The following is a 17862-nucleotide window of genomic DNA, read 5'->3' on the forward strand; positions in this document are numbered from 1 at the left end:
ATGACCCTATATATACTCCCTCCATTATCTTTTATAAGTAAATTTTGACTTTTTAATTCATCGAATAAATAATATATTTATATTATATATAAGTTAGATACATTAATTATCTAATTAATTATCTAATAAATATAAAAAATTAAAATTTACTTGAGAAAATATAATTTTATTTTGCATTAAATAGAGAAAATTAAATATGTTTATTTTTGTTACGAAGGACAAGTAGTGTAATTGAGTAGAAGATTTTGACATGACAAAATCATTGTGTACCTAATGGTCAAGTAATCCTGCGTATTCGTTCACAGTCGCTTGTGCGTTGCCAACTTGAATAAGGTTGTCAAACCCTATAGAATAGGTGGCACGTTGAGATGAAGAATCTTGAAGTATTATGAACCATCTTAGTAATTTGCTCACGTCTATATCAATGGAGTTTTAAGCAAAATATGCAATGCAAGTTTTCAGCTTTGAGTAAAGTTACTCTCATATCAGATCACCGACGTCACATGGTCAACAGATCATCATCCCCTTTCATTTTGTCTTCTCGCACCTCCCCACTTTTATATGTTTTTAATTTCATTAATCATTTTCTGTTCAATAAATTAAAATTATAGCAGTAGTCTTTTGTTAGTCGTATTAACTTTGCAATGCATACTATAAATACAAGTGAAATAACTCCCATATTAAAAAAAAAAAACACACATCGGGATTTTCAGAAATATTCAGTATTTCACTGTTTGTTTGGGACAAGTCAACTTTCACACTGTTTTCACGTCCTCTTCTTTCCAACAAAATTAAACATTCTGTTTCCAAAATGAAAATCCCCACAGACCTCAAAACTTATATAGAGAAAATAAAAACATGTTTCCCACATAAAAAGACACATATATTATGCATAGCTCCAATATTCTTGGAACTTTTTTATCACCTTACTAGTATAACTTTAACGCAAGCATGTCCACAACCATAGCAATGGAGCTTACAACAACAAAAAAACACTAACATAAAAATAAACCCGGCCCACGTTGTCGAACCAGAATGCCATCATCACCAACCAAAGCTCCCTCACGTCTTCAAAACAACAATTTACACACTATGCGCAAGTTAGCCTTACCCCACACAACCACGTAATAATAAGCACACAAACTCAACTCTCTTTCTCTCTCTCTCTCTCCCGCTTCCTTCTTCCCTCTTCCTTTCTCTCACTAAAAAATTTCATACACTTTTCTTAAAAATACAAAATAATCTCTTAAAAAAAAAAAATCCCGATATAAAAACAATGTTTACTACGGTTTTTTGTCTTGTAAACTTCTCTCTGTCTCTTTTCCGAAGCAGTTAGAGAGAGAGAGTGTGTTTACCCGAAGAACAGATCCCTATTTCTTCATTTCTCTGCTCATTCGATCTTCTCCATCAGGTTTTCTGACATTCTCTTTTTTTCAATTCAACTCTTTCTTCCAACTCCTTTCTCTCTTCTCCTCCTTTTTTTTCTTCTAACTCTAACTTGTTTCTCGTTTCTTCGATTGCTCTGTTTTTTCATAACTCAATTCGCGATTAGGGTTTATCACTTCTCAACTTCGGACTTCAATTTTCTTTCTCGAGTTTTCTAAGCTTTGATTTTAACCGACTTTTGCTTCAATTTTGAAGAGAGGAATGATTATCAAGCGGGAGTTGAAATCTCAAATGCCGCGTTTGAAACGGTGCAGACTCGGTGACTCGGTTGGAGAAGATGAAGACTGCTCTTATGCTTCTAAGAAGAGGAAAACGAGCGGTTATTATTATCCTTTGAATCTTTTAGGTGATGTTGCTGCTGGTTTAATTCCGGCGAGTTTTCACGGTTTGTTGAGTGCTGGTGTATCCGAGAGGTCGTGGTGCACTCAAGTTCCGTGCTCCCCCGGTGAGGTTGAGTCGAAGTCGAAGGAGGAGATGGTTCCAGTGAAGAAAAGTCAGGTTCAGCGACCGCCGCTGGTTCGAACTTCGAGAGGGCGAGTTCAGGTTCTTCCTTCTCGTTTTAATGACTCTGTTATTGATAATTGGAAGAAAGATGGGAGAACCGCCTCTCGTGATTGTGAAGTTGAAGGTGAATTTGAATGCAAGAAGGACATGGTAGTAACCAAACCTTGCAATAACAATGTTAGGAAAGGGCGTAACAGTGGGAAAATTTGTTATAAGCAGCGCAAGTATTCGGCATTGTGTGAGGACGAAGATTTTACCGTGAGCGGGAGGCGTAAGAGTTTTGGTAGAAGGAAGGATTCAGCTTTGGATGATGATGAAGATGATTTGGGGATGGGTGGTGATGAAATAGTTGGTTTGAAGGAGAGTAATGAAGAGAAGAAAGATGGGTTATATGGGCCAGAAGATTTTTATGCCTGTGATATAGTGTGGGCCAAAGCTGGGAGGAAGGAACCTCTTTGGCCAGCTGTTGTTATTGATCCTACGAAACAAGCACCTGAATTGGTCCTAAGGTCTTTTATAGCTGATGCTGCATGTGTCATGTTTCTTGGCAATGCTGGAAATGAAAATCAAAGGGTATGTAATGCATGATATAAGATATTTGAATATGGAATATTTACTAATTTACTACTATATAGAGCTTATTTGCTATTTAGGAAATTTATTGTGGTTTGATTATTTGAACAGGACTATGCATGGGTGAAGCATGGCATGATCTTTCCATTTATGGATTATGTTGACAGGTGTGGAGTTGTTGGTTATTGTCTCTCTTGTTTTCATTGATTTACTTTTTGGGGGAAATTGTGTTTACTAGGCTTGATGATGGTGTTTGATTTAGGTTTCAAGAGCAGCCTGAGTTGAGTAACTATAGTCCCTCTGACTTCCAAATGGCAATAGAGGAGGCATTTTTGGCTGACCAAGGCTTTACAGAGAAGTTGATAAATGATATAAATGCAGCAGCTTGTGCTACTGTTTATGATGATACTGTTCTGAAATCCTCCTTCCGGGAGATCTGTGGTTCAAACCAGTATGGAAGAGCAGGAAAGCATTTTCTGAACCAGGTAATCTGCTTCATCTTTATTTATAGTTTTTATTATGTAACTACTGCTCCAAAAAGTTTTGAATGTTGTTGAAGTCTAGTCTTGTTTGATGGTTCATTAATTGAAATTTGTAATTTTATATGCAGGATTTATGTGAAGCGTGTGGATTGACACTTTCTTACAAGATGTCAAAGAAAACTAATGGTTTGACTCCTAATGGTCAACTCCTATGTAAGACATGTGCAAGGGTTAGTATATCTTGTCTTTTTCTTCTAACTACCTATATTTAAGTCTGCAATGGAAACATTATAATTGAAGTTCAGTGTCTGTTTCAAAACTCTATTTTGTAGCCTTTCAAGTCATTTATTCTTAGCAGTTAAGAAAAAATTGTATTTGTTTTGAAAATTGCATATCTTGTAGTCTCTGAAGTCATTTAGTTTTGGCAGTTAACGAAATCAAAACATTACTGTGGCATATGCAAGAAAGTTTGGAATCATTCGGATAGTGGAAGCTGGGTGAGTTGGCTAAATTTCATTAACTAATTAAGGCTATTTTTTTCTGCTAAATTTTGCATTGTAGTATTAATTTTTTTTACCTTTTGAGGTGTTCCCTTGGAATCAGGTGCGCTGTGATGGATGTAAAGTGTGGGTGCATGCTGAATGTGACCAGATTTCTAGAAACCATTTCAAGGTTTATCCATTACTTAATATTACAATTTTGTAGCTTCTCTTTATTAAAAGTTCATAAAGTGACATTTGGCGTTTTATTGATTTGAATATTTGGTTTCTTTGAAGGATCTTGAAAGCACCGATTATTACTGCCCCACATGTAGAGGCAAGTTTGACTTTGAGTTATCTGATTCAGAAAAATCGAAGACAAAAGTCAGGCGAGTCTATTATATTTCTTTCTCGGTCTTCCCTAACCCTGGTTCTGCAACTTATGCTTATGATTTCATGTCAAATTCTTGTGAAGTTCATCGTCTGTTGTGATTCAAGTTCATGCAAAATTTAGAATATTTAGTTAGGTGTTACCTAAAAAGATGTCATTTTTCATGTACATATAATTTGTATGTTTCTAACAATGTTGGAGGCTTTTGTGCAGATCAAACCGAAACAATGGGCAGCTTGTGCCTTCAAATAAGGTCACTGTTCTCTGCAATGGTGTGCAAGGCATATATTTTCCAAGCCTACACTTGTAAGTACAAACTTCTTCAAAAGGCTTGTATACATACATAATTTCCTAATGTGGCTTATCATTTAAATTACTTTCTCAGATGTCCCTGCCCAACAACCATTGTTTTTAATTACTTATATATTGGGAATTGATCTCTTTAAATTTTTATTGTGGCTGATACATATTCTTCTTCAGAGTTGTGTGCAAGTGTGGTTTTTGTGGGACAGAAAAGCAAGCTCTTAGCGAATGGGAACGGCACACAGGTTCCAAATTAAGAAATTGGAAAACAAGTATTACTGTGAAAGACTCTAGGCTACCTTTGGAACAATGGGTTTGTCTATATGGCTCTTATATAATTTCGATGCATAGTATTTCCCACTATTTTGTGTTGAAAATACACTAATATGTTGATTATTTTATTTTATTAAAATTGTTCAAGAACCAAAGTCATTAGAATTGTACTATCAATCAATTGTACCAAATTTAAAAGGATTTGTATTATTCAGTATGCATTTAATGTGCTTATGGGCCTACTATGGTCTCATTTATAAGTGAAAATACTTGTTTTCACACTTTTTAAAGATGGTGGTCAAGAATATATATATATATATATATATATATATATATATATATATATATATATATATATATATATATATATATATATATATATATATATATATATATATATATATATATATATATATATATATATATATTTATTTATGTAAAAAAGGAAATACATTTACTAACCTGCCCCTATTTATAATGGTCAGTCTTTTCACAATATTAATCACTTAATTTAAGGTTGTATTTTGAATAATAATAACTTTAATTATGGATAAATTAGTCAACATTTGCTTATATTAATTGAGTCCACCAAATTTAGATCTTTGTTTGCTTATAATTGAGTCCGGAAGGAGTATAAGTGGAATATTGTATCCTGCATATTATTTTAATTATAATTATAATTATTAATAAAAAATTTCTCCATCTTTAAAAAATTTCTCCATCTTAAGTATTAGACTTTAGATTTCATTATAGTTTTTTCCCATCTGGATCAATATACTATTTTTTAATTTTGTATTTTTCAGTAACAAAATGCGAATAATACTGACCTTTTCAAACTCAATGATATTGCTAATATGATGCTTTTTGAATACTCAGATGCTGCAGGTTGCCGAAGTTCATGCTAATTCTCTAGTTTCTGTCAAACCTAAAAAACCTTCTTTAAAAGAAAGGAAGCAGAAGTTGCTTACCTTCTTGAAAGGTACCCTTTCCCCCCTTCCTTTTTTACAACATTGCTATATGCTATATTTGCCACATGTTCTCATAGTGATAGTGTTACTACAATTTTTCTCTCTGACAGAGAGGTATGAACCTGTTTATGCTAAGTGGACTACAGAGCGTTGTGCTGTTTGTAGATGGGTTGAAGACTGGGACTACAATAAAATCATCATTTGCAACAGGTAGTACAGCATCTCCATCATTTCTAGATAACACCATCCTTTTTTTCTTCATATGCTAGCTTGAGCTATGAAGCACTAATATGTATGATGAATTTCATTTCAATAAATACAAAAATGCGTTACATATTTTGTAGATGTCAAATAGCTGTTCACCAAGAATGCTATGGAGTATTAAATGTTAAAGACTTTACATCTTGGGTCTGTAAGACCTGCGAGACACCTAAAATCAAGCGGGAGTGTTGTCTTTGTCCTGTAAAAGGTTTGTCTTACACAATATTTCAAACACATGGTATATAGTGTCATCATCTTTTTATTTGTTTGGATTGATATAGAGACACTCACCTTTTCTTTGTGAGTTCTATTTTTTGAAACTGTCTTGTCTGAATTCTTTAAATCTTGTACAATTGTTATTTAAAAAGGTTTTTTTTTTAAGTAAATAATATCGTAGTAATTATTTTATAGAAAATTTCATGTAAAGCAAAAGTGTTTTTTAATCATGAAAATAACTCTTAATTCTTTCATCTACTACTCTCATCAAAAGTAAAAAATATATTTTCATTATAGTCAGAAGATTTCAGAAATTTTTTCAGGTTCCAATAATTTCCAAAAGCTGAAACAAGCAAATAGAAACTCAAAAAATGATTATTATTTTACAAAGTGTTTTTTTCATAAAATAATCTTAAACAAACAGGCTCTAAATCAGTTTTCAATTCTTGGATGAGAACTTTTTGCCCCTTTTTTTACAATGAAATTATTTTGATCTTCTCTAAGTGTAATCTTTCTTGCATTGCTGTCCACCTTTTTCAAAAATATTTTTGAACTCCCAGGTGGTGCTCTAAAGCCAACCGATATTGACACATTGTGGGTTCATGTCACCTGTGCTTGGTTTCGACCTGAAGTCTCGTTTGCTAGTGATGAGAAAATGGAACCTGCTTTGGGCATTCTTAGTATTCCATCAAATTCTTTTGTGAAGGTAAGCTATTGACTAATAAAAATTCCTCCTGGAAAGTAGTGTTGGTCAATAGTGGAAGTGATTTCATTCTTTGCATATTTCTTCGCTGTTAGAATTGTTCATTCACACTACATATCATAAAGATGAAAAGTATCTATCAGATTTTATTATTCTGTCTGTTGACTGTGGGATGCAAAAAATGAGCTAGACTCCTGATTTTCTTGACATCTTAATCATTTAAACGTCTCTTGATTCAATCTAATAAATGCAATCTAAGGTCTTCCCTATTTGAATTTCAGATTTGTGTTATTTGCAAGCAAATTCACGGTTCCTGTACACAATGCTGCAAATGCTCCACTTATTTCCATGCCATGTGTGCATCAAGGGCTGGTTACCGAATGGAGGTAAGGTTTCTATTGAATTAAATTGGCTTGCTCGGTATCTTCTAATTTGGACTTTTTCTTTATTACCAAAGTTTAATGATGATTTTCAATTTATTTCCCTATTTTTTTTAAGCATTGTTTTCAATAACAATACAGTTTGATTACTGATTATGAATACTCACTGGTCATCATCATTAGTACACTCATTCCCCACTGGGGCTTAAAGAAAATTTGGAAAAAACACCATTTTCATCCTATAAAAAATTAACAACTCCACCAGGGGAATGAGACTTGGTTGTTGTGTTATTGAACGTTTCATCCTTGCGCAGTTGCCAATATTTAATTAAAATTTCTCCTTTCTAAATGCAGTTGCATTGTTCGAAGAAAAACGGGAAGACAATAACAAAAATGGTTTCATATTGTGCTTACCACAGGTATGGAATCAACAATTATAACAAAAAAAGAGAGATGACTTTTCATCCTTTGTCCGTTTCTATCATTGCCTCTACGCAGTGTTTGCTTTTTGCTCAGTACTTCTCTTTTAGTAATTGCACATTTATAAGTTTATATGCAAGTCACTTTAAGCTCAATCATATGATCAGCCTTTCATCTTTAGTAATATCAGTTATTTCTTGCAGAGCTCCAAATCCTGACAATGTTTTGATTTTGCAAACCCCTCTCGGGGTCATTTCAACCAAAAGCCTTCTTCAAAAGAAAAAAACTGGATCAAGGTTAATCTCATCTAACAGAATAAAGCAAGAAGAGACTCCTATTGATATCACTGAGCATGACCCATTCTCTGCTGCTCGGTGTCGTATCTTTAAAAGAACAAATCATACCAGAAAGGTACATTAAAGAAAATTGCTCATGGTGGTGAATGTTTGTAAAATAAAACATAAATAATGCAGCATCGATTGTATTTGTAAAAGAGCTATTAAGCGTGTGTTTGTTACACCTTTTTTCATAAAAATTAGCATTTGTTTTTCTTAAAGATCTCTAAATTATTAAATGTCTTTTTTATTTTATAGTGGGTAAGAAACAAACCTGATTATTTTGCTAACTGGTAATGCTACCTCACCATGTGTCTGCTGCTACTCGCACTGGTTCCTTTGTTTCTGTGTTCATCGTGTAGCTAGTTATTCATTGGTTCCTCTAAATTTTCTTCATTTCTTTATAGAGAGCTTCTGATGAAGCAGTTTTTCATCAGGCGAGGGGTCACTGCCACCACCCTTCGGATGCGATACAGAGTTTAAATGCATACAGAGTAAACATTCTATCTTCTTGAAATTATATCAGACATTACTAATTCTTTTAGATTGATTTTAAGATTTAAACTGCCTTCTCTTTTATTTTCCTCCTCACGTTTTCATACCATTTACCCTCAAACAGACAGTGAAGGAGCCTCCAGCTTTCTCTTCTTTCAGAGAACGACTTTACCACTTACAGGTGCTTCTTTTTCTTGGTTACATTATTTGGTTTTGGTGGTTTATTTTTTCTGACTTTTTGTCGGTACAATGGTATGATTTCAGAGAACCGAAAATGAACGGGTTTGCTTTGGTAGATCTGGCATACATGGATGGGGCCTCTTTGCACGTAGAAATATTCAAGAAGGAGAAATGGTATGGATTTCATGCACAAATACCTTTAACATTACAAAGACACACGACATGCAACTGTGTGTTGAATTGTTGATCAATCATATCCAGCGTAACATAGATGACTCGTGAAATCGATGTTCTCTATCGGTTGTATTTCTAGATTTCCCAGTGAATCATATCACCACATTTTTATACAACAATAATGAGCTTGATTTAATTCTGAGCAGGTTCTTGAATATCGCGGGGAACAAGTAAGACGCAGCATTGCTGATTTGAGGGAGGCACGCTATAGAGCAGAAGGGAAAGACTGCTACGTGAGTTATTTCTCTATCTTTACATATGAAAGTATCACAGTCATCTCTTTAGTCATAATCACATGTTATCATACTAAAATGCTTCACCCTCTTATTTTTGCAGCTGTTTAAGATAAGCGAAGAAGTGGTGGTAGATGCCACTAATAAAGGGAATATAGCTCGACTAATCAACCATTCTGTGAGTCAACCTAAAACTTGAATATATTTTTATAAACCCGCAAAACTATGTAGCGGTCTTACCAATTGTTTGGTTCATGTAGTGTATGCCAAATTGCTATGCAAGGATCATGAGTGTGGGAGATGATGAGAGCCGGATTGTACTCATTGCTAAAACCAACGTATCTTTTGGTGACGAGTTAACGTATACACATCATTCTCTCTGTGCTTGTGATTGTGCGCAGTTTCATTTCGATAATGTAATTGATGTTATTTTGTTATGTGCAGTTATGACTACTTATTTGATCCTGACGAGCCAGATGAATTTAAAGTCCCCTGCATGTGTAAAGCTTCGAGTTGCAGGAAATTCATGAATTAGGAAAAGATTATACAAAATGAAATGAAGATGATAGGACAACAAATATTGTATCTTCTCCTTGAGGAGCAAGCACTAACCCACCCCTTCTACAGGGAGAATCTCACAGTTACACCAAAGCTGTAGTTTTTATCAAACCAAAACTAGAGACAGAAAAGAAAAAAGAAAAAAAGAAAACAAGCATATATTTTGTGTGTTTTTATTTTCCCTTTGGATTTCCTTTGGACATTCATTGAGGGTCTAATAAAAGTTATTAAGATTTAGCAGCATTTGGCTCTTGGTATCTCTGTAAATGTATCAGCCAGATATTAATTTTATTTACCTAAATTTAATGTTAACCAATTTCTTCCCCAAATGTATAGTTTGAGATGTTCTTATCATGTTAAACAATTTACATGTCTTGGAAAATTCTTATAAAAGAATTTGACTAAAAGCTGAGTATACGTATTAAATTTAATGACCTCAACAATTTTTTAATAAATATGTACAAAAGTTAGTGTCCCATAAAATATCTTGAAAAGATTTTCTACATAGATTTATATGCGGGGTACAAAATAGTTTGTTTTTAAAGTTAAAACAAACAACAACAAAAAACGAGAGATTCATTTTTGTGCATTTTCATAGAAAAAGGCTTCCAATCACACACTGTGAAGTGCAGAGTTAAAGCCGTTACGGTATCTAACTGTTTGGATAGTGTACGCTAGACTGCACCATGTAAAAAAAAATCGGCTGAAAATGAAATAAGACAATATCCTTATATTGTCAAAGCTTTAATTCGACTCAACCAAATTGCATAATCCTAAATTTCATCATTACTTGGGGAGATCGAGCAAATATTTGTTTGTAAAAAATGAATTCTATAATATTTTAAGAACTAAAAATGAATTCTACAAGGGTATTTTACCTGCTTGGTTTGGATGGCTGACATAGCCCATAATCGTCCCTCTTCCCTTTCCAAGCTCATGTCATGTTTTTTGAGGTAGTCATGGATGAGATCTATTTCACTTTGCTCGAACAATTTAATTTCCGTCTATTTGTATTCCCCTATTCTCTATCATTCTCCTTAGTTTCCCATATATATATATATATATATATATATATATATATATATATATATATATATATATATATATATATATATATATATACTCCCTCCGGTCTCAATTATAAGCAAACATTTAATTTTTAGATTCATTCAACAATGAATGTATTTAGTCTAATAATAGACTAAATACATTGATTGTTTAATGAATCTAAAAATTAAATTTTTGCTTATAAATGAGACCAGAGGGAGTATATATATATATATATATATATATATATATATATATATATATATATATATATATATATATATATATATATATATATATATATAGTATTTTCCACCGAGAGTTGAATGCATATGTGATCAGAGTTGAATGCCACCGAGAACCGTCAGATGACAAAATCTAAAGTATTTTCTAACATTTGTCTTTTGAAAAAATTGTAAAGATTGTAAACTCTTAACTTCCATTATAAAGTCCAACGAAGAGTTTAGACTCAAATACACATTATTCTAAACTTTAAGCGTTGCATTGATAACGTCTACTAACTTGATCGGTAGAGTATTTGCAGAAACACCCCCACCACCGAAAACAAATATACAACAATTGCTCTTTATTATTATCATCATCACTTTTTGTTCTAGATCTATTCAAATCATTTGGGGTCGTACATGGAACATGTCCTCAACGTTTCCACCTTCTCTCTAATATGTTATTGAACCCACAACTAATACGAGTTGCAACCACAATGGCTAAAAATCTCGATCACGACATACTTTTCTCACGAAGTTGTGAATAAGTGCGTATATGGATTGGCTTGGATCGGGTTTGGCCTAACCCGTTATCCCACCCGTACAAATTTTAATGGGTTAGGCTTATTCTCCAACCTGCAATTTCATTATCAAAACTGACCCGAACCAACTCAATCATTTACGAGTTGGATTAGATTGGATTGAATTTGCAGGTTGTATATAAAATAAAAAAGAACTTTTTGATAAAAAATTTTAATTCTAAAAAATATGTGACACAATTCAATACAATTGCGCAATTTTTTAAAATTTAGATTGGATGAGACACATCATATAATGTCAAATAAAATTCAATGATATGTCATAACATTTAATAATAGTATCAAATTTCACAAAACACAACATTTCTATAAAGTCCATAAGTTAGGAATGATACATTGAAACTTTGAAGATTGTGCAAGGTAGAGTAGTTCGCCTTGGTGATAATAAGGCATGTAAGATTCATGGTATTAGTACGGTCAGATTTAAATGTTTGATGATCGTGAACTTCTTATTGACAAGGTGAGGTATGTTCCAGAACTCAAGCGAATTTTTTTATCTATAAGTATGTTTGATGATCTAGGCTATTGTACTAGAGTTGAACATGGAGTGTTAAAGATTTCGCGTGATGAATTGATTATTGCTAAAGGGTCTAAAATATGTTGTCTATATATTTTAGAAGGTTCAAATGTTGTTATTCATTCATCGTTAACTAGTGGAGGCTTTCATGGCAAAGAAGAATTATGGGATTTGTGTTTAAGGCGTTATGAAGGCCTTGAGAAAGTTTCAAAGAAGTATAATGAATTTTGCAGAAATTAAGGGGAAAATGCATGTTACTGCTGAGTTGTTATTGAGTTTTTTGGGAAGGGTTGAGGTTAAAACAACTTACTTGATTGATAGGGAATTTCTTCAGAGGGAGAATAGTGAAAACCAAGGGAGAAACATATCAAAATCTATAATGGAGAAAACATAGTTTGAGATGGAGTTTCCTACTATGGATGCTAGCATTAGTGAGGGAACGGTTACAGAGATCTCTGATTATCATTTGACTCGTGATAAGGTAAGGAGGGTTATTGTAGCACTCAAATGGACGGTTATTCTTGCCTTATATATTATGTTTTGAATGTGGCTGAAGGACAACAAAATACAAAAAGAAAAACCTTCAGGGAGACATTTGAAAATAGGTGGAGTCAAGGATGGTTGAAAAATCATACCTGTGAGCTTGTTAAATTACCTAGGCAGAAAAGGGTAATTGGAAATAGGTGGATGCAAGTGGTGAGATCAAGATTCAAGGGCTGTTTGAATTTGATCAAGGTTATTGATTAGAGTTTCAATCTAGTATAGAGCAGCATGGTTGTTAATGGTTAAATTGACATCAACACGGTTCAAAGTCAAGGTGGAGATTGTTGAAGTATGCCTTGAAATCTTTGTTGATAAAGAGAAATAAAACATGTTCCAAAATTACTAAAAAATCAGAAAGCCGAAAAATGATTTGGTCCAAACGATTTACGAGTATTAGGTTCGGTGGGTTCAGTTTATTGATCCATTCATTAGTGTTAGAATATTTTATATTAATTTAGAGATCATATAAATTAAAATATAAAAATATTATAAGATATTTATAATATTTTAAAAGATATTATAAGTTTTATATTTATAATATTCTAAAATCTTTTATAAGATATATATTTATAATATTCTAAATGATATTATAAGATATATATTTATAATAGTCTAAGAGATATTATAAGATATTTATAATATTTGAGAGATATTATAAGATTATAATAATATCTTTTATTCTCACAGTTAAGGAGATATGTTTTGCAATTTGTTGGATTTTGGATATTATAAATATGTATCTCTTCTGTTATTGTAGTGTGATAATTTTAGAGCCTTAGAGAAAAAGGGAGAAATAAGAGTTTAAGGAATTTCAAGGAAAAACTTAGAATGGCAAAGGTTTTTGAGAAACCTTTGGAGTTATCTAAGGAGATTGGAAAATACTACTAAACATCTTGGATTTGAGTGATTCTTATATTGAGAGTTAGTGAGGTTGGGAAATGTAGAAAATATGGTTTGTTCGTTGGGAACTGCTAAGGCTATTTTCTTGTAACTCATCTGTATAGTGAATTGGAGAGTTGCTCTCTCCCCTAGAATAGGTTGTTTGATCAAATTGGATAAATAAACTTTTGTCATTTTCTCATCTTATTCTGTTATATTATTGTAGACCATTTACTTTGGTTTCTACTATTCTTTTCCTCACAAATTGACGTTGAATTTTGTTGCAATTCACAACACATCTGTAATCATCAACAAAGTGTTTCAAAATCTCAGTGCACAAATGACAAAGCTAAATGAGAAAATTGATGAACTTTAAGTGATTTGAATAATATAAAATTGTTAACCTAGACTGAATGATATTTCTTAATCAATATGTTTAAATTAAAAAAGTTTTGGCTTTTGTTTGCCATGACCACATAATTGGAGCTACTTCAATATTTACTTGCAGGATGTTCTGAAGGAGCTGAAAGTAGATTTGGATAGGGTAAGAAAAGGAAATTCCCCTTCAAAGAGATGGAAAAAGAAAATGAAGCTTAGCTGTTGGAGTGTAATTTAGCTTTCTCAACATCTTTAGCCATTGGTTATGTGAAGTCAAGACTCTCCGTCTATTTTGTTTTGATGAAGACAAAGTAATAATCAAATGATCATGGCAAAAGTATGAAAAAAGTCTCAAGTGCATTTAATCAAATCAAGTACTCAAGATTCATCACGTGTAAAAGCTAGCATCAAAGAATTAAAGCATTATATTTTGAAGACTAGCATTGATCTTGATTTATTGAGGTATAAGCATGCAATTCATATTGATAAATTAGTGCTCAATATTTTTCATAATTCACTTATATGAATAAGTCATTTATGTTAAAGTTCTCAAATTATCATGCACAAAAATATTTGACTCAAATGCGTAAAATGCTTATTTTTTTTATCATGTATTGTAAAATTTATTTTACATGTTTGAACCATTTTAAATCACTTTCAAATATATTATTTTTCATGTTTGAACCAAGTTAAATCACTTTCAAATATAATATATTTATTTGGATAAATCAATAGATATTGCATAAGGTTGGTTCAAATGTTTAGACAATTCTTTAAATATTTTACATTTTTCAAACATGCAGTTTTTGTTCAATTTTGGCGTTTTTAGCTGCCGTAACAGAACAAAAACCGCCACAATTTACAACGTTTTGGAACAGTGTCTTTAGATTTGAATTTTGAAATTGAAAATTGTTGTGAAATTGTTAAGTCAGGTAATCGTTTGAACCGACTTAAAAAGTCATGTACGGATTTGGAAAAGAAAAACGGCAATTTTTTAACACCTTTTCATGAATCCTTTTTATTTTAACATGGCATTTGTTCATGATATTTTTTCATGAATTCACCATGATTCATAAAGGTGTTATGCTCATATAAATACATGAAATTTCAAATTACATTTCACCTCTTCCATTGCAATTATCATTATATTCATTCATTTTCAAAATTAAGTGTTTTGATACTTCAACTTTTATTGTGAATAGGTTAGGTCGGCCTACAGGTGCCTATGGCCGAGCCTATATAAGGTCAGGTCACGCTTATTTAACAAAAAGGTCAGACTTAGGTTTTTTTAAAAGCCTATTTAATAAAATAGGTCAGATTTAGGCTATTAAAAAAGTCTATCAAGCCTTATAGGTTGACCTATATTTTCATGTATATTAGAAATAGGCTAAATAAATCGGCCTATACTTGCATGGCTATTAGAAAAAAGTCTAAATAGGCAAACCTATATATGCACGTATATTAGAACAAAGGCTAAATAGGTCGGCCTATATATGCATATATATGATGACTTATAAGGTTTCTTAAATAATATGGATTAATTGAAAACCATAATAAAAAATAGGCTTTCAGACCAGGTCAAGCCAAAAAAGAGAGCCTATTATAGGCTACAGGCCAGACGCAGGCCTTTCAAGTTTATCGTAGGTCAGACCCGGGCGTTATAAAGCCTAGCCTATTTCCACCCCTATCCAGTACCCTCATCGGTTTGATGACCGGTCCGATTTTTTTTTTTTGAAAAATGACCGGTCCGATTTTTAAAACACTGATTTTAATAAATAACTAGTAACAAACTCGTGCATACGCACGGATTCTGTTCAGTTACGCAAATTTGTTTAGGTATCATTTACAAAAATATTTGGATTTATAGTAAATTTCGTATATAAAAATATTTAGATCAATAATAAATTTATTTCCCGTATATCATTTTTGAATAAAAAATATTTGGGTCATAAATACAATTTTTCGTAAATAATAGATTTTTTCCGTATACAAATATTATTTTTGTTTAGGTATCATTTACAAAAATATTTGGATCAATATTAAATTTTCGTATATTAAAATATTTAGATCAATAATATATTTTTTTCCGTATACCATTTTTGGATCAAAAATATTTGATCATAAATATCATTTCTCGTATATAAAAATATTTAGGTCAATAATAGATTTTTTTCCCGTATACAGACTTCATTTTTCTTTAGGTAGCAATTACAAAAATATTTGGATTAATAGTAAATTTCGTATATAAAAATATTTGGATCAATAGTAGATTATTTTCTCGTATATCATTTTGGAATAAAAATATTTTGATCATAAATACCATTTTTTATAAATAATAGATTTTTTCCATATACAAATATTATTTTTGTTTAGGTGTCATTTACAAAAATATTAAGATCAGTATCAAATTTTCGTATATAAAAATATTTAGATCAATAATAGATTTTTTTGGCCTATTCCATTTTTGAATAAAAAGTATTTGGATCATAAATAATATTTTTCGTATATAAAAATATTTAGATCAATAATAGTTTTTTTCCCGTATATAAACTTCATTTTGTTTAGGTATCATTTACAAAAATATTTGGATCAATAGTAAATTTCGTATATAAAAATATTTAGATCAATAGTAGATTTTTTCCTGTATATCATTTTTGAATAAAAAATATCTGGATCGTAAATACCATTTTTCGTAAATAATAGATTTTTTCCGTATACAAATATTATTTTTATTTAGGTATCATTTACAAAAAAAAATTGGATCAATATTAAATTTTCGTATATAAAAATATTTAAATCAATAATAGATTTTTTGAGTAAACTTTTTCCGTATATCATTTTTTACTAAAAAATATTTCGATCATAAATATCATTTTTCGTATATAAAAGAAAATATATCAATAATAATTTATTTTTTTTGTGAAAGAAAGAAGTGAGAAAGTGATGAAAGAAAAAAAAATAGAGAATGGAGAGAGATTTGATAAGATTGATAAAATATAAGAGTTGTATTATTTTAATAATAAAATTAAGAACTTTAATGTACAACGACCAAAAAATCACAATTTTAATGTGGTGGCGAAAAACCATATTTTGTTTTTGTTATTCACATTTTTATTATATTTTTAAGAAAATAAATAAAATAAATTTTCATTCCCCTTTCTTTAGTTAACCAAACTCGCAAGCTCTAGAAACATTATCCGCCGCCGCCAAACCACCGCGCCGGATTTCCTCAGGAATCCGTGGGCTTTATCTTGTCCAAGTGTTCAGAGACCTTATCGTAGTGGTACAACCAAGAGGTTATCAATCACAGTGAAAAGCTCCTTGGCGGCCTTACTCAGGTTATGCATTACCTATTGAATGACGATGGATGACCCATTTGATTCTTCAGTAAATTTGGAGGAGACTCATTTGAAAGAAGGGTACGACAAAGGCTACAATGACGGCCTTGTTGCCGGCAAGGAGGAGGGAAAGCAGGTTGGGCTTAAGATCGGTTTTGAGATTGGTGAAGAACTCAGCTTCTACAGCGGATGTATCCACATCTGGACATCTGCCATCCAGATTGATCCCATCGTGTTCTCTTCCCGGGCCAAAAATGCTATTTCTCAGATGCAAGACTTGATCCAAAAGTACCCTCTAATGGACCCTGAAGATTTGCAGGTGCAAGAAATCATGGATAGCATCAGGCTCAAGTTCAAGATGCTTTGTTCTTTATTGCATGTCAAGCTTCACTATAAAGCTATCCTGTTGATCACAATCACACTCAGTTTTAAACCACAGATTATTTGCATTTTAATCTGTTACATTACAGTGCTAAAAGCAAAAATAGTTAGGGTTGATGAATAATGTTATATGCAAGTTTCATTATTATTGAATATACTTCACCATAATATACTAATTTGTGTCGGGCATATGTTTTGAAATTATAAATGGAAAGTTTGTGTTTAAAAAATTAAATAATTAACTTCTAATTAAATTAATGCATAATTATTCAGCAAAAGAGGAGTATAAGGCCCTCATGTTGGATATCTCAATCGATTCTAATCCAAGTCTTGCAAGGATTTGGCATAGAGAGATTCCAATAAAAGTTTCAGTGTTTTTGTGGGAAGTGCTGCCGAACAAAATTGCCTCAAAAGATAACCTCTTTAGAAGAGGCATTCTAAACCAAAATGATTTAAGTTGTGTTATTGACTATGGAATTACTGAAATAGTATCGCATCTTTTCTTCGAATGTCATGTTTTTT

At 31.8% G+C, this 17862-nt stretch overlaps 1 protein-coding gene and 1 pseudogene across 2 annotated transcripts; both read left to right on the forward strand.

Annotated features, from left to right (window-relative positions):
* The first annotated feature begins 956 nt into the window (after positions 1-956).
* LOC131661306 (histone-lysine N-methyltransferase ATX5-like) lies at positions 957-9778 on the forward strand. 2 transcript variants are annotated; one of them, XM_058930806.1, is made up of 24 exons: positions 957-1411; positions 1553-2523; positions 2635-2690; positions 2786-3008; positions 3134-3235; positions 3434-3502; positions 3609-3677; positions 3782-3873; positions 4089-4181; positions 4356-4491; positions 5328-5430; positions 5530-5629; positions 5764-5888; positions 6457-6602; positions 6881-6985; positions 7334-7398; positions 7603-7810; positions 8142-8228; positions 8354-8410; positions 8494-8583; positions 8790-8876; positions 8980-9054; positions 9137-9237; positions 9321-9778. In XM_058930806.1, exons 2-24 carry the CDS (start codon positions 1648-1650, stop codon positions 9409-9411), a joined length of 3156 nt encoding a protein of 1051 aa, XP_058786789.1. In that variant the 5' UTR covers positions 957-1411; positions 1553-1647; the 3' UTR covers positions 9412-9778. The 2 variants fall into 2 exon arrangements, with proteins under 2 accessions (XP_058786789.1, XP_058786788.1); XM_058930805.1 differs by having other exon boundaries at positions 1642-2523.
* Positions 9779-16807: 7029 nt separating this feature from the next.
* Positions 16808-17516, forward strand: LOC131655642 (uncharacterized; annotated as a pseudogene).
* The last annotated feature ends 346 nt before the right edge of the window (positions 17517-17862 follow it).

Source organism: Vicia villosa, linkage group LG3 (genome assembly GCF_029867415.1).
Source record: "Vicia villosa cultivar HV-30 ecotype Madison, WI linkage group LG3, Vvil1.0, whole genome shotgun sequence".
Classification (NCBI taxonomy): domain Eukaryota; kingdom Viridiplantae; phylum Streptophyta; class Magnoliopsida; order Fabales; family Fabaceae; genus Vicia; species Vicia villosa.